This window comes from Hypanus sabinus, chromosome 27, assembly GCF_030144855.1.
Source record: "Hypanus sabinus isolate sHypSab1 chromosome 27, sHypSab1.hap1, whole genome shotgun sequence".
NCBI classification, from domain to species: Eukaryota; Metazoa; Chordata; class Chondrichthyes; order Myliobatiformes; family Dasyatidae; genus Hypanus; species Hypanus sabinus.
In genome coordinates, this window is record NC_082732.1 from 37,782,249 (window position 1) to 37,804,804 (window position 22,556).

Below are 22,556 nucleotides of genomic sequence, written 5' to 3' on the forward strand. Positions count from 1 at the left end.
CCAGTGGTGTTCAATCATTATTAATTTATATAAATGTCATCTGCACCACACAAGCTTTTGATAACACTTCAACAATACTGTTGAAAACAAATTAAAAGGGCTATTGTACCCATCCAGCCTGCTCTGTATTCCTGCACTCAATCCTACCCATCAATCTTAAACTAGTTTAGCAACCCCAGCTAAAATTGAACACTATTCCATATTAGGGCATAAAATTCAAACAGGTATTTATTCAAACTCCAGCCTTTTGACTGGATGTGCAGTTAATTAGTAAAATCAGGCGCCTGTTATTACCACATTTTATAAACTTTCTATTTACAATACATCTGCAGACAGTCCCTGAAGAAAACTTCACCAGATAAGAGTTTCATTTAAACACACACAAAATGCTGGAGCAACTCAGCAGGTCAAGCAGCATCTATGGAAATGAATAAACGGTTGACATTTCGGGCTGAGACCCTTCATCAGGAGAGGGGGAAGAAGCCAGAATAAGAAGGTGGGAGGTGGGGAGGGAATACATACAGGAGAGACCAGGTGAGGGGTCTCAATGTTTCATTTTGTTCTAAAATACAATCTATAAACGTGATTTTATTTTGAGTTTAAAATTCTCACCTACTATTCCCAAATTTCAGTTAGCAAACTCCGATTCAGAAAGGAGCTAGCTTATCCATGTTCCTTCATATCTCACCTAAGGTAAAATGTTGCAACAAATTTTAACAAAGGAAAAGATCATTTATGGTATACTGCGCAAACCATTAGTTAATCAAATGACACTTGTGGAAAACTATTAAGTTCATAATTGTTCAAAATAATTTCAGTTACTAGATAATCCTTCCACAGGCTAATTGGGATTATACAAAAGTTCTCAGAATGATATGACATGATATTCCTATTGAATGTTGCTTTGATCTGTTAATTACAGATAGTATGTTCCTTAAAGTGCTTATTGAATCACAGCTGTTTTACATTCACTCTTTTCACAGGATGTCAGACAGTTGTGAAGTATATTAACAAAGAACTCAGTGGCCACTTTATTAGGTACACCTGATCGTTAGTACAAATATCTAATCAGCCAATTATGTGGAAGAAACTCAATGTATAAAAACATACAGTCACGGTCAAACAATTCTGTTGCTGTTCAGACCAAACATCAGAGCTGAGAAGAAATGTGATCTAGGTGACTTCCACTGTAGAATGATTGTGGTGCCTGACAGGGTGGTTTGAGTATGTCAGAACCTGCTGATCTTATGGGATTTTAACACACAACAGTCTCTGGAGTTCACAAAGAATGTTACAAGAAACAAACAGCATCCATGGCTGTTCTGTGAGTGAAAATGCCTTCTTAATAAGAAACCAGAAGAGACTGACCAGACTGGTTCAAGGGGACAAGAAGGTGACAGTAACTCAAATAACAACATATTACAACAATGTTGTACTGAAGAACATCTCTGAATGCACAACATGCTAAACCTTGAAGAGGGTGGGCTACAGCAGCAGAAGACATTTGGCAGCCACTTTATTAGGTTACAATGGTAAGTGTTTCGTAAATTGAGTTTGGGTTTGGGAATTTGATCCTCCATGTTAATATTCCATGTTATATTTAAACTGGAGGTGGCAGTGATTTTTTTTTAAATGAGGTCAAGTTGTGAGCTTGATATCAACCGGGCACAGATGGAGAGCGTGCTCGGGAGCGGTCTGTCACTGGATTGAACTCGGAACCTCCATTCTCGAGCCCAGCGTTGACCTCACTGCGCCACCAGCCAATCTCACTGAGCCACCAGAGTTCATAGCAGTGGTGAACAACAAAAATTTGGGAGGGAGGAGTGAGGTTTGCTTTGCTGTTGTTGCTTGGTATGTTCTGTATTGTTGGTTGGGCTGCTATGTTAGCACCAGAATGTGCAGCATTACTTGCAAGCTACCTGCAGCACATCCCTGGTCATGGTGGTTGTTAACTGAAATGACACATTTCACTGTGTTTTGATGTACATGTGATAAATAAATCTTAATTAAACGTTGATGAATATTGATAAACATTGGGCCTTTGGCCCAACTGATTCATACCGACCTAGATCCCCATCTACTCTACTCCCATTTGCCACATTTAGCCCATATCCTTCTAAAACTTTTATCCATGTGTACCTGCCCAAATACCTTTTTTCAATATTGTTAATGTGCAGTACCCTGCCTCCACCATATCCTCTGGCAGCTCATTCTATGTACTGACCATTTTCTGGATGAAAAAGTTGCCCCAGAATTTCCTAGTAAATCTCTCCCCTCTGACCATAAACCTATGCCCTCTGGTTCTTGGTATCCAAGTCATGGATATATTTGTAGTGGAGGTTGACAGGTTCTTGATGTCAGGATGTCAGCTTCAGAATGTCAAAAATATGAGGAGAAGGCAGGAGAATGGGGTTGAAAAGGATAATAAATCAGCCATGATGGAATGGTGATGAAGACTCAATGGGCCAAATGACCTAATTCTGTACCTACGTCTTAAGGTCTTGATTCCCCAACCTGGGAAAAAGACTATGCACATTCACTCCATATACAGTGGCATGCAAAAGTTTGGGCAAAATTTCGGTTACTGTGAATAGTTAAGTGAGTAGAAGATGAACAGATCTCCAAAAGTCATAAAGTCAAAGATGAAACTTTTTTTCAACATTTTAAGCAAGATTAGTGTATTATTTTTGTTTTGTACAATTTTAGAGTGAAAAAAGGAGTACCATGCAAAAGTTTGGGCACCCCAAGAACTTGAGCTCTGTTAACTTTTACCAAGGTCTCAGACCTTAATTAGCTTGTTAGGGCTATGGCTTGTTCACAGCCATCATTAGGAAAGGTCAGGTGATGCAAATTTCAAAGCTTTATAAATACACTGACTCCTCAAATCTTATCCCAACGATCAGCAGCCATGGGCTCCTCTAAGCAACTGCCTAGCACTCTGAAAATTAAAATAAATGATGCCCACAAAGCAAGAGAAGGCTAAAAGAAGATAGCAAAGCATTTTTAGGTAGCTGTTTCCTCAGTTTATAATGTAATTAAGAAATGGCAGTTAACAGGAACGGTGGAGGTCAAGTTGAGGTCTGGAAGACCAAGAGAACTGCTCGTAGGATTGCTAGAAAGGCAAATCAAAACCCCTGTTTGACTGCAAAAGACCTTCAGGAAGATTTAGCAGACTCTGGAGTGGTGGTGCACTGTTCTACTGTGCAGTGACACCTGCACAAATATGACTTCCATGGAAGTTTCATCAAAAGAAAACCTTTCCTGTGTCCTCACCACAAAATTCAGCGTCAGAAGTTTGCAAAGGAACATCTAAACAAGCCTGATGCATTGATGCATTTTGGAAACAAGTCCAGTCGACTGATGAAGTTAAAATAGAACTTTTTGGCTGCAATAAGCAAAGGTGTGTTTGGAAAAAAAAAGGGTGCAGAATTTCATGAAAAGAACACCTCTCCAACTGTTAAGCATGGGGGTGGATCGATCCTGCTTTGGGCTTGTGTTGCAGCCAGTGACACGGGGAACATTTCACTGGTAGAGGGAAGAATGAATTCAATTAAATACCAGCAAATTCTGGAAGCAAACATCACACCATCTGTAAGAGAGCTGAAGATGAAAAGAGGATGGCTTCTACAACAGTTTAATGATCTAAACACACCTCAAAATCCGCAATGGACTACCTCAAGAGGCGCAAGCTGAAGGTTTTTCCCTCACAATACCCTGACCTAAACATCATCGAAAATCTGTGAATAGACCTCAAAAGAGCAGTGCATACAAGACAGCCCAAGAATCTCAGAGGTAGAGCCTTTTGCAAGGAAGAATAGGCAACAATCCCCCAAACAAGAATTGAAAGACTCTTAGCTGGCTACGGAAAGCATTTACAAGCTGTGATACTTGCCAAAGGGGGTGTTACTAAGTACTGATCATGCAGGGTGCCCAAACTTTTGCTTTGGGCACTTGTCCTTCCTTGTTATTGAAACTGTAAAAGAGGGAAATAAAGAAGTAATCTTGTTTAAAATATTAAAGAAATGTGTCATCTTTAACTTCATGCCTTTTGAAAATCAGGTCATCTTTTACTCGCTTAGCTATTCACAGTAACAGAAACTTTGACCAAGGGTGCCCAAGATTTTGCATGCCACTGTATGTCCCAAATAATTTTATATACCATATAGAACTTTGTAGCCAAAGGCAAGCATTTTTCACCCTGAATTAGGCTTGAATCCAAGTTCCACATGTATGAAGACCTAGGTCCAAACCAACTATATCCTTAATTACCTGCTCCAAGCACATTCAGAACATTACCTACTATTAGCCTCATTTGCTCCTGTTAGCCAATTCAGCAAGTCAGAGGAACTCAATTTATAAAATAACAGTCCCACATCCAAAGTCCTCATTTCCTGTTGTTCAATGTAGCCCACCTTTTGTGTCGTAGTTGCCCATCATCTACCTGAACCAAACAACAAAGCCAACCATATTTTACTACCACAAGATATTCTGTTGATGAAGGGGCTCAGTAACTGTTTATTCCTCTCCACAGATGCTGCCTGACCTGATTCTGACCTCCAGAATTTTCTGTATATTTTAAAGCTTGTTCAAAGTTGCTTTAATACAGAAGGAGGTATGCATGAACTTGCAACCTCAACTATATAGAACTGGGCATGGTTAAAAATTGAAGGATGCTTCCCTTCTAAATGTCTGCTATACTCCAAAAATAACCAGGGCAGCATCATAAAGCTACTGTCAAGCATTTTTACCAGACAGCTGTGGGAGAGATTCCTAACACAACATAAACCATTTCATTACAATGGATAATGCTCTCTTTTTGCACTACCTACTTATTACTTTGCACTATTCAAAATACATATCTTATTCTAATCTATAGCATTTTTTAATGTATTACACTGTACTACTGCCATAAAACAACAAATTTCATGGCATGTCAGTGATACTAAACCTGATTCTGACTCCTAATTGGATCTCAAAGTAGCAGCAACACCCAAATAGACACTGATTCTAGTTTTGTGCTGTACTTTCTTTAATAATCAATTTTTAAATTCCAGAATATAGAATTCCCTGACAGTATCATTCCAACTGATAAGGAAAAGGAATGTCCACAGATAGTAGAGCTGGCATAGAAAAGGAATTGGTTCTTAAAGTAAGTACTGTATTCAAAATAGACTGTTTTGGGTCTATTGTTTGTGCTGTACTCTTTTTTTAAAAAAAATAATTTCTAATTTCTAGAAACTAGAATTGTAAACTTGAAGAGTTTGTAGGTGAGAAACATTTTGCATATAATCTTCCATTATGTATAATTGAAAGATCTCTTTCAATATTTAGTTTCTGGATAAAGGAATATAGAGTACAATAACTTGAGTCAAAAGAAGAAAATAAAATAGTATCAAATACATTGTATTAAAAATAGTTACAATCACAAACCCTGTATTCATAAAAATTAAATCAAAATATTGAAATATAATAATTTTGCTATACAGGAAAAAATCTAAAGTCAGAGCTGTTAGAAGAAGCAAGAAAAAGGGGAAAAAACCCTTGCATAATAAAATATTATTAGCCACCATCTATACTTTTACAACAAATCAAAGGTTTTGAAAATAGTCTTGTCTAGATTCAAAAACTGAACATCGGATCTTCTCTAAATTTAAGCATGACATAACATCCCGTAACCATTGAGCATGAGTAGGCCGAACAGCATCCTTCCAGTTATGCAAGCGTGCCCTCCTAGCTATAAGAGAAAGCCAAAATATGCAAATCAACTGTCTCCAAAATAGTCCTTTCCTCCAACAATACCAAATAATGCGGTCAAAGGGTTAGACTTAAAATTTACCTTGAAAAGTACCAAGAAAGTTTGGTATACTTCCTTCCAGTATCTTTCAAGGCTCAGACATGTCCAAAACATGTGAATTAATGAAGCTTCTCCATTATTACATCTATCACAGAAAGGGAATATATCCGAATAAAAACGAGATAGCTTATCTTTACACATGTGAGCCCTATGAACCACTTTAAATTGTAAAAGGGGAATGAAAGGCACAACGATGAAGTGTTAACCAATTTTAAAAACTTCATTCCAAGTTTCCTCAGAAATTGAAATCTGTAAATCTTGTTCCCAAAGATTTTTAATTTTATAGGATAGTTTCTCATTCCTAGCAACATACCATAAATATTGGATATTGAACCGTTATAAAAAGGTTTCAAATTAAAAATTACATTTAATAAGTCCCTGCCAGAACTTATAGGAAATGTATATAGATGAGAACGCAGAAAGTCTTTAATTTGTAAATAACAAAAAAATAAGTTTTGGGTGAACTATACTTAGCTGACATTTGCTCAAACTAAAGAAGACTTCCTCCAACAAACAAATCCTGGAAGCATTTAATACCCAATCTATCCCATTCTTTAAAAACTGAATCAGTCATCGAAGGCTTAAAAAAATAGTTAAAACAAATAGGACTACACAAAGAAAATGTCAATAGACCAAAGAATTTCCTAAATTGTACCCAGATCCTCAAAGTATGTTTAACTACCAAATTTTCAGATAGTTTATTAAAAGATAATGGGAGTGAGGATCCGAGAAGAAAAATAATAGAAAATTTATTAAACTACTGTCCAATTCTAGATCACTTTTATAGAAAAGCTGATAAAGTATGACATAGATTTACCAGGACAATGTATGGTAATTTTCAGTTTCCAAGAATTATAGGCTGAGAAATGTGTTACTTAAAAAGTCACTTCACTCTTTCAGAAGGGAGGGAAGTAGAAGAAAGGAAATTAATTACAGACCAGTTAGCCTGACTTCAGTGGTTGGGAAGATGTTGAAGTCCATTATTAAGGATGAGGTGTCAGGGTACTTGGAGGCACATGATAAAATAGTCCGAAGTCAGCATAGTTTCCTTAGGGTGAAATTTTGCCTAGCAAACCTTTGCGAAAATATCAGGTAAAATACATAGTCAGTGGATGTTGTTTACTTGGATTTTTAGAAGGCCTTTGAGGGTGTGTTGCACATAAGATTGCTTAACAAGATAATAGCCCTTATTGCATGGTATTACAGTAAAGGTAGTAGCTTGGATAGAAGATTGGCTGATTGGCAGGAGGCAAAGAGTGAGAATACAGTGGGCCTATTCTGGTTGACTGCCAATGACTAGTGCTGTTCTACAGGGGTTGGTGTTAAGTCTACCTCTTTTTGTGTTATATGTGAATGTTTGCAGATGATACAAAGATAGGTGGAGGGGCAAGTAGTGTTGTGGAAGCAGGGAATCTACAAAAGGATTTAGACAAATTGGGAGAATGGGCAAAGCAGTGATAGATGAAATATAGTGTAGGGAAGTGTATATATACTTTGACAGAAGGAATAAATATGTAGACTATTTTCTAAACTAGGAGAAAATTCAAAATTTGGTGGTTGAAGGGGATTTAAAAGTCCTTGTGTAAAAATCCCTGAAGATTAACTTCCATGTTGAGTTAGTGGTAAGGAAGGCAAATGCAATGTTAACATTCATTTTGAGAGGGGTAGAGGATAAGAACATGGTTCTGGCACTGTAGGGAATCCTAAGGAGGTTCAAAAGAATGATTCCAGGAACGAAAGGGTTAATGTATGAAGAGCATTTGATGGCTCTGGGCCTGTACTTGCTGATGGCTAGAGTAATGGGGGGGTGGGTCTCTCATTTAAATTTATCGAATGTTGAAAGGTCTAGATAGTGAGTGTGGGGAAGATGTTTCCTATCGTGGTTGAGTCTCAAACCACAGGGCACAGCCTCATACTAGAAGGACATCCATTTAGAACAGAGATGAGGTGGAATTTCTTTAACCAGATGGTGGTGAATCTGTGGAATTCATTGCCACAGGCTACGGTGGAGGCCACACAATTGAGTATATTTAAAACAGAGGTTGACAGGTTCTTGATTAGTTAGGGTGTCAAAGGTTATGCAGAGAAGGCAAGAAAGGAGTTGAGAGGGCTAGAGAAGAAGAAATCTGATGGGAGAAGAGAGTAGACGATGTGAGAAAGAGAAGGGGGGGCACCGGGCCTCCTCCTCTTTCTCACATCGTCCACTCTCTGGTGATAGGTAGCTGAAGAGAGGGCAGAGTAGGAAACGGAAGATGACAGAAAGGGGAGGGGAATTTTTACCAGAAGGAGAAGATGTTCATACCATCAGCCTGGAGGCTACCCAGATGTTGCTCCTGTACCATGAGAGTGGCATCATCATGGCAAACAAAATCATCATGGCCATGGAACAACATGTTGGAATGGGAATGGGGATAGAAATTAAAATGGTTGGCAACAAGGAAATTCTGCTCTTGGCAGATGAAGCAGAGGTCCTCCATAAAGCAGTTTCACAATTTACCCCGGGTTTCACCAATGCAGAGGAGGCCGCATCGGGAGCACTGAATATAGTAGACGACCCCAAAAGTTTCATAGATGAAGTGTTGCTTCATCTGGAAGGGCTGTTTGGGGCCCTAAATGGAAGTAAGGGAGGAAGTAAATGGGCATTTCATTTCACTTAAAGAAATAAAGAACATGTAATTATTAGAATATATGGATCTTCATAAGGTATCCAATCTGAATTGTTAGAGGAGGCTTATTAGAAAATTAAAATGTGGGTTAAAAGAAAACTTTGCACCATTCATTTAAAAAAAAATGCTTGAAAGGAAAATAACAGCAAATAAATTTTAGGCGTGCCACTTATGACTGTTGGAGCCATTATCAGTATATTTGGAAGATTTGATATTATACAGAAGGAATATAATCTCAACATTCCCTGAAAGCATATAGAACATAGAATAGTACAGCACATTACAGGCGCTTCTGCTTAAAGAGAAGTTTTGTTGAAGAGCAAGGATAATTATAAAAGCATTCAGGAAAACTGGATTAGAGTAAGGAGGTATTCTGGGGGTTGGTAGATAAAGTATCATCTTCGTCAATACTCACTTTAATTCAACGTAACTAAAACTGATAGTCACTTTTTAAAGGCAAAACACACAAAATGTTGGAGGAACTCAACAGGTTAGGTAGCATCTAAGGAAATGAATAAACATTCTGTTTAATCATTTCCATAGATGCTGCCTGATCTGTTAAATTCCTCCAGCTCTGTGCGTGTTTTGACTCAGATTTCCAGCATCTGCAGATTTTTTTGTGTTTGTGAATCTTTTTTTTAAAGATTGTTTTTGAATTGAATTGACTTTACTTCTTACAACCTTCACATACATGGAGTAAAAATCTTTGTTACATCGCTGTCTAAATGTGATAGTAATTTATAATAACTTATAATAAACAGAACAGTCAATGTAACATAGAATACTCTCAAATCAGTCTGAGTTAATCTGTCTGATAGCCTGGTGGAAGAAGCTGTCCCAGAGGCTGTTGGTCCTGTCCTGGCTTTTATGCTTCGGTACCTTTTCCCAGATGGTAGTAGCTGGAATAGATTGTGGTTGGGGTGACTCAGGTCCCCAATGATCCTACGGGCCCTTTTTACACCCTGTACTTGTAAAGATCTTTTTTAAAGATCTTTAAGTTTAAAATCTTTCTATAATCACTCTTCTAAAACTAGTTGTGAGAGCAAGCCTCTATTAATAGATTCACTGCTGCATTTCCTTAACTTCAAATGGTAGTGCATTACTTGTAAAGCATTGCAACAACCTGAAAGGGAAGTGATTTGTGTAATTTAAATGCAAATCTATCTATCTTCTTATTCATTAATGTGTGGAATGCATGTAGATATAGCCAAAAGGGCAACAGCAATGAGTTTTATAAATACCACAGAGTAAGTGAGCAATGAAAAATAGACTACAGTTAAACTACTGTCCAATTCTAGATCACTTTTATAGAAAAGCTGATAAAGTATGACATAGATTTACCAGGACAATGTATGGTAATTTTCAGTTTCCAAGAATTATAGGCTGAGAAATGTGTTATTTAAAGGAGTTAGTTGCAAGAATGTAGAACATTACAGCACAGAACAGGCCCGTTAGCCTAAGATGTTGTGCCGATCTTTTAAACTACTCTAAGATGAATTCAACCCTTCCGTCCATTATTCTATCTGCCTCCGTAAGAGCTTGTTAAATATCTCTAATGCATCTACTTCTACCACCGCCTCTGGCAGGGCATTCCACGCACCCACCACTCTGTGTGGGGAGGAAAAAAAAGTTAATTTTGACATTCCCCCCCCCCCCCCACTTCATCCTATCCTCCCTCACCCATGTTCTCTCTCAACTGACAGCTCCTACTCCTCCCCTTCCCTGCACCTTCTTATTCTGGTTTCTGCCCCTCTTCCTTTCCAAGCCTGGTGAAGGGTATCCCCCATATACTCCCCTCCAATCACCTTAAAATTATGCCCTCTCGTATTAGCTATTTCTACCCTGGGAAATGAGAGATCCAGAAGAAATTTAAGATAGCTTTTTTTTTCCTTAAGTTATTCTCTCTGTGAATAGTCCATGATGACTAGTCAATCAAAATCAAGAAAGGGAGAGGATTAAAACTGCCCCTACACCTCCCCCCTCACTACCATTCAAGGCCCCACACAGTCCTACCAGGGGAAGTGACACCTCACTTGTGAGACTGTTGGGGTCATTTTCTGTATCCGGTGCTCCCAGTGTGGCCTCCTGTATATTGGTGAGACCCGACATAGACTGGGAGACCACTTCGCCGAGCACCTATGCTCCATCAGCCAGAAAAAGCAGAATCTCCCAGTGGCCACCCATTTTAATTCCACTTCCCATTCCCATTCCAACATGTCAGTCCATGGCCTCCTCCACTGTTGGGATAAAGGCCACACTCACATTGAAGGAGCAACGCCTTATATTCCGTCAAGGTAGTCTCCAACCTGATGGCATGAACTTCGATTTCTCAAACTTCCGGTAAATGGCAGCCCCCCTCCTTCAACATTCCCCATTCCCATTTCCTTCTCTCACTTTGTATCCTTATCTGCCCATCACTTCCCACCAGTGTTCCTCCCTCTTTTTTCTTCCTTGACCTTCTATCCTTTCCCATCAGATTCCCCCTTCTCCAGCCCTTTCTCTTTCACCAATCAACTTCCCAGCTCTTTCTTTCACCTCTACCCCTCCCAGTTTCACCTACCACCTTGTATTTCGTCCTCCTCTCCCTCCACCTTTGTACTCTGACCTCGCCTTTTTTCTCCAGTCCTAATGAAGGGTCTCAGTTCAAAACGTCGATTTTTTTTCCATAGATGCTGCCTGGCCTGCTGAGTTCCTCAAGCATTTTGTGTGTGTTTAAGGGAGAAGATTCTTAATGCAGAAATCATTGCACATGTTAAAACAAAAGGTTAGTATTTAACCAAAGACAAAAGAAGATGATAAAGGGAGATCGTTTTGGTCCATACTGAGGATAAACAAAATGGCAAAGAGCCAACTTCTTTGCTTTAATCCATAGCATCAAAAGGATGAATGAGAAAGTTCTCTAAGCCAGATGCTGAACTGAATTTTTAAAAATTGCGAAATCTGACAAAAGACCAGAGTACAATAACACCAGTCAAAACTCTTCAGCAGGCAATGATGGTTTAAATGCACAGTAGTCACCAACTACACAGTTACAAAGTGGTTTGCTTTTACAAATAAAGAATGCACAATATATTAAGTGACAAGATATTTCTAGTTATAGTTTAAAATTGCTGAACAGTATAGATTTCAACAACAGCAATCTTTATGTCGCTGTCTCAGACAGAACATCATTACTTGGCATCCATCATATAAATATAGTACTGAGCCTCAAATGAGGTGCTGGTGATAAAAATAACTTTCACTAGTTCTATGGCTGCTTCTTGTAGCTGTGTAGATGTGCATTACAGGATCAATTAACACCCTGCCAGCAAAGTGATCTATTGCCATCTTGTCAGCCAAGTAGGTAGTAATGGTCTGGATTCCACCATTTTAACTATAGTGAACGGTCATTGTTAACGGTCATTACTCCTTCAAACTAACAACATCTGCAATATGCTCATACGCAGTTTATTGTCATTCAACCGTGCAAACAAGACAATGTTCCTCCAGACCAAGGTGCACAACACAGTACATATAAATAAGGTAATATTACCACAAGTTAAGGTGCGTGAATGATACAAGTTAAAAAGTAAACAATATAATGCTACAAGCACCTCATATGTGATGAGAACTAGGTGGTGCAAGGAGTTCAGTAGTCTTGTAGCCTGGGGGAGGGAAGAAGCTATTTCCCATCCTTATAGTTCTTGTCCTAATTCTTCGGTACCTCCTGCCTGGTGGTGAGGGGAAGAGGGGTAGTCAAGGAGATTGTTGGATGAGGGATCATTGACAATGCTAAGGGCCTTGCATTAGCAGTGCTCTCAATAATATTTATGATAGATGGAAGAAAGACCCTGATGATCCTCTCAGCAGTTCTCGCAATCCTTTGTAGGGACTTACGGACAGGTGCCTTGCAATTCAGCTTGGTGATGCAGCTTTCAGGATGGTGCTCCTAACAAAAAAAATTGGTTAAAATGGGGAGGTTTGATGCCTCACTCACTTCAGGAAGTAGAGAGGCTGCTGTGCTTTTTTACACCAAAGAGGTGATGTTGTGGAGATTCAGCATGATATCTAAAAACCCTACAAAATGTACTGGATATGGCCCAGTCCATCGCAGGTAAAGCCCTCCCAACCATTGAGCACATCTACATGAAATGTTGTCACAAGAAAGCAGCATCCAACACCAGGGCCCCCTGCCATACAGGACATGCTCTCTTCTCACTGCTGCCATCAGGAAGAAGGTGCAAGAACCTCAGATCACACTATCAGGTTCAGGAACAGTTACAACACCTCAACCACTTTCAAGAATTCTTCCTCATTCTTGATATTTATTGCTTATTTATCTATTACTGTTATTTCCTCTTTTTGTATTTGTACTGGATGTTGTCTTCTGCACTCGGGCTGAATGCCCAAGTTCGACAGTATTTCATCAATTTTGTTATGGTTATTATTCTGCAGATTTATTAAGTATATCCACAAAAATGAATCTCAGGATTGTATATGGTGACATATATGTACTATGATAATAAATTGACTTCGAACTTTGTTGAGGGACCAGGCAAGCTCGTCCATTATATGCACTCCAAAAAATAAAGAGATCCAGAAGCCGCTCTCAGGAATTCTTGGCTTCACCTTCTCCAGCTTCATCCATGAATTGACGAGATCTTCAGTGTTCTCGCGGTAAACGAATGTAGAAAACGTGCTCTTAGTTGCACTTGACACACAAAATACTGGAGGAACTCAACAGGTCAGGCAGCATCCATGGAAGAGTAAACAGTCAACATTTCGGCTCAGGACTTAGTTGCACTTGCTGTTAGTTGATTTTCAAGGCGTATAACATTAATTTTACTCATAATGAAAAAAAGTATATACAAGAATAAACCATGCAATGCCTGTTTCTTCTTTTCATACTGTTCTATTATATTCATACATATCAATAGCACTGCTGTCACTCATTTGGCCCCCTGGGGTGGTACACTACTACAATAATTGAGGGGCCCCTGCCTCTCCAGTAGTACAAGAACCCTACACTCTTGCCCCTCTACACCAAACTTCAGTGTGTCCCTCAGTACGTGCCCACTTTCTGAAACGTGCCAGTCATCAGTATTCCTCCAGGGACATCTCGATGTGCTGGCAGACTAACATTGATTTTCAAGGCGTCATGGATAGAGTCCGGAGCAGCATGGTAATGTTGAACCCAGCATAACGTGACTACAGATCCAGCAATACAGGTTCAATTCCTACCACTGACTGTAAGGAGTTTGTACTGTATGTTCTCCCCGTAAGTATTGGGGCTCCCTCCTGATACTCCAATCTCCTCCCACATTTCAAAGATGGGTTAGGTGGTCACATGGTTGTAATTGGGCAGCATAGGCTTTTTGTGCTGCATTTCTCAATAAAGTCATGATTACTGCTTGGCCTTTCTGACCACTAAAATTTGATAGTTCAGTGTCAGATAATGATTTCCCCAAGTCTTTCAAAGTTCTGCTTCCCAAAACATTTATTTTATTTATAGATATAGCACGGAACAGGGCTCTTCCAGTCCAACATGCCACATGACGCAGCAGCCATCTTATCTAACCCTAGCCTAATCACTTTAAACCTTTTCCATGCTATTTTTAAGATCATACAAGATATGGCAAGTACTGCAGATTATTAACGCGTGGAATTGATGAAAAGATCCCAGTGCCTAAATGAGGCCAGCATCTCTAAGCATTAGTTTACTTATGGGGTGATGTTCACTTAATAGAAAGTTGGGTTCAGTCAGAGCAAGCTGGGAAACTAAACATTCTTAACTCCAATTCTCAAAAGATGGAGAAAGAAAATGGAAGTGGAAGCTTTCAATCATTGATAATGTGAGTTTAAAAAAAGCAGAAAGGTTTTACTGCTGAAGGTGTTTAGATGAATAGAGTTGAGAAATGACAACAAACCTGTTGTCAGAGGCAATACACTCAGTGGAACTTTATTTTGTCAGGAAATGGAATCCAGTGTGGTCTTTGACTGCTGTATGTGCTGTGCATTCTGCACACTACTATTGTAACACGTGATTATCTGAGTTACTGCCACCTTACTGTAAAACAACAGCTCTACCAATTGCCTTAAGTCTAAGGAGGATGGCACAGTAGCGCAGCAGTAAGCATAGCGCAGCATTTTCAACCTGGGTTCCGTTCCACTGCTGTCTATAAGGAGTTTATACGTTCTCCCTGTGAATGCATGGGTTTCCTCCCACATTCCAAAGATGTACAGAGTTGTAAGTCACATGGACATAATTGGGCAACGTGGGCTTGTTGAGCCAGAAAGCATGTTACCAAGCTTCCCCTCCCCCACCCCTTGATCTCTCCTTTGATTGGTTTTTCACTTGGCACCTTCCCCCTTCCCCCCCCACCTTCTTCATAGGGCCCCTGCCCCCTCCTTCTTCAGTCCCGACGAAGGGTCTCAGCCCGAAACGTTTACTGCTTGTTTCCACGGATGCTGCCCGACCTGCTGAGTTCCTCCAGCTTGTTGTACATGGTGCTTTGACCACAGCATCTGCAGTGTACTTTGTGTTTACCTTAAAATTATGCCTCCTCGTATTAACCATTTTCATCCCGGGAAAAAATCTTTGGCAGTCCATTCAATCTATGCCTCTTAATATTAGTACATCTCTCATTCTCCTTCACTTCAAAAAGAAAAGTCCTACTTCACTCAACCTACACTCACAAGAAATTTTCTAATCCAGTCAGCATCCTGCTAAATCTCTTCTGCGTCCTCTCTAACGCTTCCGCATTCTTCCTGTGAGGTGGACAGAAATGAACACATTACTGTAGTCTAACCTGAGTTTTATAGAGTTGCAACAATGCCTCGTAACTCTTGAACTCAGTCTCCTGACTAATTAAGGACAATGCACCAACTTCAGGACATCCTACAGTTAAAGAAGGCAGCTCATAACCACCTCAAGGGCAATAAAAGAAGGAAAATATTACTGGCCTTGCCAGCAGCACCCACCTTCTTAGAACTGTTTTTTTTAAAAAGCTCCAGGGTTTTCACTATCCTTGATACCGCATGCTAATTGGCAAAACGGCTGTTAAAAAAATCTCAGCTTCTAATAATGTCTTATTTTCAAAAACCATCAGAAGGCACAAAAATATACCAGTAATTAATTATTTAATCTGTACCCACCTCCAGGTAAGATGCAAATTCATTTTTTTTCCTGTAAAAGACTAACCTCTAAGCTAATGAATGAAAATTAGCCACTTGAAAAAATTACAAACGTGAAGTACATCCTGTTATTTCAGTACATCCTTGAAGAACAATAAAAGTCCTAGCTCTAATTCTTTATTAATGTAACTTTATTTTAATTGCAGTAAACTGTTATTCTCTTGGGCTGAAATGTAAGATAATGTCAATAAGATACACATTAGTAAACAATCGATTCTCAGAAAAGCAACAGAAGTTGGAAATAATGAATTCAGAAATCATAACAACAGACTTAATGCAACAAACTGGCACTCAGCATCAGTAAGACGAAAGAGCTGATTGTGGACTTCAGGAAGGGTAAGACAAAGGAACACATACCAATCCTCAGAGAGGGGTCAGAAGTACAGAGGGTGAGTAGTTTCAAGTTCCTGGGTGTCAAGATCTCTGACGATCTAACCTGGTCCCAACATATCGATGTAGTTATAAGGGAAGCAAGACAGCGGCTATACTTCATTAGGAGTTTGAAGAGATTTAGCACGTCAACAAATACACTCAAAATCTTCTATAGATGTACTGTGGAGAGCATTCTGACAGGCTGCATCACTGTCTGATATGGGGGAGGGGGGGGGGTTGGAGGGGTGCTACTGCACAGGACCAAAAGAAGTTTCAGAAGGTTGTAAATCTAGTCAGCTCCATCTTGGGTACTAGCCTACAAAGTACCCAGGACATATTCAGGGAATGGTGTCTCAGAAGGGCAGTGTCCATTATTAAGAACTTCCAGCACCCAGGGCATGCCCTTTTCTCACTGTTACCATCAGGTAGGAGGTACAGAAGCCTGAAGGCACACACTCAGTGATTCAGGAACAGCTTCTTCCTCTCTGCCATTCGATTCCTAAATGGGCATTGAACCTTTGGACACTACCACACTTTTTTTTTGAATATGCAGTATTTCTGGTTTTTGTACATTTTTAATCTACTCCATATACACATACTGTAATTGATTTATTTATTATTTTATTTTAGTTTTTTTTCCCTCTTCTATATTATGGATTGCATTGAACTGCTGCTGCTAAGTTAACAAATTTCATGTCACATGCCGGTGATAATAAACCTGATTCTGATACTCTCAGAACAACCAGTTTTAAAGATGTACTGCAAGTTTAAGTTAACAGAAAGTAAAAGAGAAAAGGATCCTTGACCCGAAATATTAACAGTTTCTCTTTCTACAGATGTTCCCAAACCTGCTGAGTGTTTCTAGCATGTTTTGATTGAAGAGAAAAAGCCATTCAAGTCCATTAAGCATGTCCAAATCTCCCAAACTCCAGGTGTCACAGCATGGATACAGGCCCTGTGGCCCATCTGGTCCATGCCAACCACAGCATCCTCCTTGCTAGTCTCAGTTGCCTGCATTCAGCCCAGAGCCCTCCAAGCCCTTCCCCTGCATGTAATTATTTAAATACCTCTTAGGTGTGGCAATTGTACCCATCTCACCCACTTCCTCCAGCAGCTCATTCCAAGTACTCACTACCCACTGTGTAAAGAAATTTCTCCCCTCTTGTATTTGTGCTCCCTCATTTTAAACTCCACATCCTTGGGAAATGACTTCCATATCCATCCCTCATGAACTTAAAAACTTCTGGAGGTCACACTTCATTCTCTTAGACTCCAGGGAATAAAGATCCAGCGTAGCCAACCTCACCCCATAACTCAAGCCATCTAATCCAGAACAATTCTCGTAAATCTTTTCTGCAGCCCCTCCAGCTTGACAATGTCTTTCCTACAATGGTGACCAAAACTGTACACCATATTCCAAATGGGGTCTCACCAGTGACTTGTATAACTGCAGCATTGTCCCTATGCCTAAACTCAATACATAAGAAATAGGAGCTGGAGTCGGCCATCTGGCCCATCAAGCCTGCCCCACCATTCAATAAGATCATGGCTGATCTGTCCGTAAACTCAGCTCCATCTACCTGCCATTTCCCCATAACCATTAATTCCCTTACTATGTAAAAACCTATCTAACTGTTTCTTAAATACATTTAGTAGGGAAGCCTCAACTGCTTCACTGGGCAGAGAATTCCATAGATTCACCTCTCTCTGGGAAAAACAGTTTCTCCTCATCTCCATCCTAAATCTTTTCCCCTGAATCTTGAGGCAATGTCCCCTAATTCTAGTCTCACCTAGCAATGGAAACAACTTTCCTACTTCTATCTTATCTATCCCTTTCAAAATTTTGTATGTTTCTATAAATCTCCTCTCATTCTTCTGAACTCCAGACAGTATAGTCCCAGGCAACACAATCTCTCCTCATAGGTTAACCCCTTCATCCCTGGAATCAACCTGATGAACCTCCTCCGCACTGCCTCCAAAGCCAGTATGTCCTTCCTCAAGTACAGAGACCAGAACTGCACACAGTACTCCAGATGCAGCCTCACCAGTACCCTGTATAGTTGCAGCATGACCTCCCTGCTCTTGAATTCAATCCCTCTAGCAATGAAGGCCAACATTCCATTTGCCTTCTTAATAACCTGTTGCACCTGGAAGCCAACTTCTTGCGATTCATGAACAAGCACTCCCAAGTACCTCTGCACAACAGCCTGCTGCGATCTTTCACCATTTAAATAATAATCTGCACTTTTATTATTCCTTCCGAAGTGGATGATCTCGCATTTACCAACATTGTATTCCATCTGCCAGACCTTGGCCCACTCACTTAACCTATCTGTATCCCTCTGCAGACTCTCCACATCCTCTGTACAATTTGCTTTTCCACTCAGTTTAGTGTCATCAGCAAATTTTGCTACGCTACACTCAGTCCCCTCTTTCAAATCATCAATGTAAATGGTAAACAGCTGCGGGCCCAGCACCAACCCCTGTGGCACCCCACTCACCACTGACTGCCAACTGGAGAAACACCCACTTATACCAACTCTCTGCCTTCTATTGGTTAACCAATCCACTATCCATGCCAATACACTTCCTCTGACTCCATGCATCCGTATCTTATTTATAAGTCTCTTGTGAGGCACCTTATCGAGCGCCTTCTGGAAATCCAAAAATATGACATCCACCTGTTCCCCTCCATCCACTGCACTCATTATGTCCTCAAAGAACTCCAGTAAGTTTGTTAAACAGGACCTGCCCTTTCTGAATCCATGCTATGTGTCTAATGGGACCACTCCTTTCTAAATGTTTCGCTATTTCTTCTTTAAAAGACAACTTCAAATATTTTCCCGACTGCAGATGTTAAGCTAACTGGCCTATAGTTACCCGTCTTTTGCCTACGTCCTTTCTTAAAAAGTGCCATGACTTTTGCTGTCTTCCAGTCTGCTAGGACCTGCCCAATACCCTGACTGATGTGTTACCAAGTATGAAATTTAGCTAAGTGCAACACACAAAATGCTGGAGGAACTCAGCATCTCAGGCAGCACCATGGAGGGGAATGAACAGTCGACGTTTCACACTGAGACCATTCATCAGGATTTAGCATAATGTCTGGGACAAGGAACTCTGTAGAAGCTGCAAAGCAACTATTTTTGCTAGTCTTGTGTTTAATGTCAAGACATCCCAACCAAAGCAAAAAGTACATTTTCTGCTGAGAATTCTCCAAAAGGACCACAACCTTGTTGTGGTTGGGAGGCGTGTGTGCCTCAAAGACCTGGAGAGCCATATTGGCTGGAGTCAAGGCCTTGTACTTTGCCACTTAGCAGGGGTCCCCACACAAAACAGGTCAAAAGGGTAGAGGACAGACTAAGAGGGATCCACTGGTCCTCCAGGTTCAGGGCCAACAACCCTGACTGGTAAAAACAAAACTGTTAGAGAAACAGGAATGAAGAATCCTTCTACATCTTAGTGCGATGGTATTCCTGAGTCTCCACCTGGGAGTTGCATGACTAACAGGAGTAAAAACTGAGAGGAAGTCAACTGACATGATGAAGGAAGCCCTGATAACCACTAGTTTTAGAGGACCTTCAATGCTCTCCTAAACACCAATGGCCTAATGAGAATACACAGTCAGAATTCTTATAGGAATAATAAAAAAAAATCAGTGGCACTTCAATAATGTCACAACTTGTTTTTGTAGGATAAAGCAACTGTGCCTGTTTGGTCCCTTGCAACTGCATAACACAATTTCACCCGGATTGGCACACGGTAAACAAAGACTCAAAGTTCTGTGGAATTTTCGAGAAAGTAATTTCTCATCTAAAACATTGTGTTTATGAGCAGGCTATTGTCATGAAAACTTTCCATAAACACAGTTTCGAGAATGTTTGACGACTTACCAGCTGCTCCCTTGGCACACCTTCCTCCCTTGCTGGAGGCGACTCTGACTGCAAACAGAATAAATATTAGGTTAGAGCATCATCTACAGGATGGACTGAAAACAGAACTACATCATCCTGATTGACATGTTACAGTTAGGAACATAATTCTGTGAAGGCTGGACAAAGTACTTGGTAGAAAATTAGAAGTACTATTGAAGCAGGAAACCTGCCTATAGAGTCTAGACAATGAATCTTCCCCATTTCCCTTAGTTTTATCATTTTCTTTCTTTTCAACAGTAGTGGTATCTTCTGTAACACTGACAATTATCTGTCAGGTTCTATTAACCTTTGCTAACGACTTGGGAATGAATCAGCCAGCCGTCCGTAAAGGGCACTAGCTTCCCCAGCACTGAGGACATCTTCAAAAGACAACGCCTCTAAAAGGCAACATCTATCATTAAGGACCCCCCTCACCCCGGACATGTCCTCTTCTCATTGCTACCATCAAGAAGGAAGTGTAGGAGCCCGAAGACACACACTCAACAATTCAGGACCAGCTTCTTCCCCTCTGCCATCAGATTTCTGAATGGACAATGTAACCATGTACACTACCTCATTATTTTTTTTCTTTTTTTTTGCACTAATTACATTTTATATATATTTCTAATTATAATTAACAAGGTTTTAAATTACGTACTGCTTTTGCAAACCAATACATTTCACGACATATGGCGTTGATATTAAACCTGATTCTGATTCAGGTAGGAAGTTCTCTTCCATTTTTCTGCAAAAAAATCTTTAATTCTCCACTTAAGAAAATGTAGCAAAGGAAAATTTGTTTGAGATTTGCACCTCACCACTACTCTGCCATAGCACATTAAGTGTGTTTGCCTGAACCACCTGGGACAATTTAAGCTCCACACCAAGGCCCGCTATCTTTTCACTTCCTGCGGCTACTAACTGTGCAGTAGTAAGTGGGGAATAAGCATTCTTGTACATGGCTCAGTGACATCACCAAAGTATGAGCTAAACACAAGTGAGAACTCATCTCTACATTACCCAGACACAGTGAGAATAAACACGTTAGGTTTCAACATTTTGATACCAAACGAGGATTAATTCTACTTTAAAGGTAATTCCAAGAGGCTTCCCATTATTTATTTTAAGCAGAATTTCATGTCTTAATAAGGAAATGAATAGTTGCTAGGAAAACCACAGCCTGCCTTATTTTCTTCTGCCTTTTAGTGTTTATCTAATCTAAGACCAAGATAGAAAGTGAAAGGACCTTGGAAGAGGGTATGGTTACACTTTTGAATCCAGTGGCACCAACAATCTCTGTGTAAATAAGTAGGTGTCTAATGAAGCATGCAACTTTCTCCAAACTGCCCATGCACTGGGCCTTAATGGGAATTTGCAATGTTTAAAGCAGTTGCACAAAACAATGTACCAACTCCTATGGGTTTTATTGCTTTTGAGCCTGAAGTTAAAGTGAATTCATCAATATCAAAGACATTCAAAAGCTGCTCAATTTCAAACCATGGTTACAGCGTTTGAAACATCACCTTTTAAAACTAGTTGTGTAATTACTCTGGCACAATAACTTTACAATTCTTTATCAGATGGACAAACAGAAAGAATGAAGAACAGAACTTTAACATCACCACTGGCTCCTGGGAACCTCTGGCCAATGAACATTAAAGTGGCAAAGGGGTATTTAAGGATGGTATTAAACAGTTACTACCCTACAACAATCAGGGTCCTGAACCAGTGTGGATAATTTCACTCACCTGAACTCTAAACTGATTCCACAATCTATATAGATTCCCTTCCAAGGACTCAACAAATTTGTGTTCTTGGTATTATTTATTTTTAATTTTGGTTTCCACATTGGTTGCTTGTCAGTCTTTGTTTATGTATAGTTTTTCATAAATTCTATTGTATTTCTTTATTTTCCTCAATATGCCTGCAAGAAAATGAATCTCCAGGTAGTTTATGGTAACATAGACATACTTTGACTTTGGCATTGAGACCATTCATTGGTTGTGGAAGCCCTGTGCAAGTGCCAGAAACAGAGCTCCACTTCAGCAGCTAATTGCCTCTTCAGCTACCTACTATCCCATCTGTGGAAGAGTCTGTTTCACTCATTGTCAATTAGTAACTTGGAAAACCAGAGTGGAAGCAAGTTATCCTCCATCTTGAGGGACTGTCTACTGTTCAAGAAGAAAGAAATGCTTTTAAAAGGCAATGCCTCGAAAAAAAAGCGGCATCCATCATTAAGAACACCCATCACCCAGGACCTGTTCTCTTCTTATTACTACCAGACAGAAGGTACAAGAGCCTGAAGACACACACTCAAAGCTTTAAGAACAGCTTCTTCCCCTCCACTATCAGATTTCTAAATGAACAATAAACCAAACATGAACACTACCTTATTATTTTTGCTTTCTTTTTGTGCTACTTATTTAAATTATTTTTTATATATATTTCTTTTTGTAATTTATAGTATTTTTATTTATGGCACTGTACTGCTGCTGCAAAGCAACAAATGTTTCAGCGATATTTCACTTGGTTCTGAGATGGCCAAATCTCTGTGTTACCAATTTGTCCAACTTTTTA

General features: G+C 39.8%; 1 protein-coding gene across 2 annotated transcripts in view; it reads right to left on the reverse strand.

Moving 5' to 3' along the window:
• Positions 1–22,556, reverse strand: part of pex14 (peroxisomal biogenesis factor 14) — a 335,420-nt gene that overhangs the window by 263,516 nt on the left and 49,348 nt on the right. Inside the window, exon 2 of one of the 2 annotated variants that reach the window (XM_059952238.1) lies at positions 19,959–20,006. The exons of the other annotated variant lie outside the window; for it this stretch is intronic. Within the exon in view, the coding sequence (XP_059808221.1) occupies positions 19,959–20,006 (48 nt within the window). The remainder of the gene's footprint in view (positions 1–19,958; positions 20,007–22,556) is intronic. 2 annotated transcript variants of the gene reach the window in all.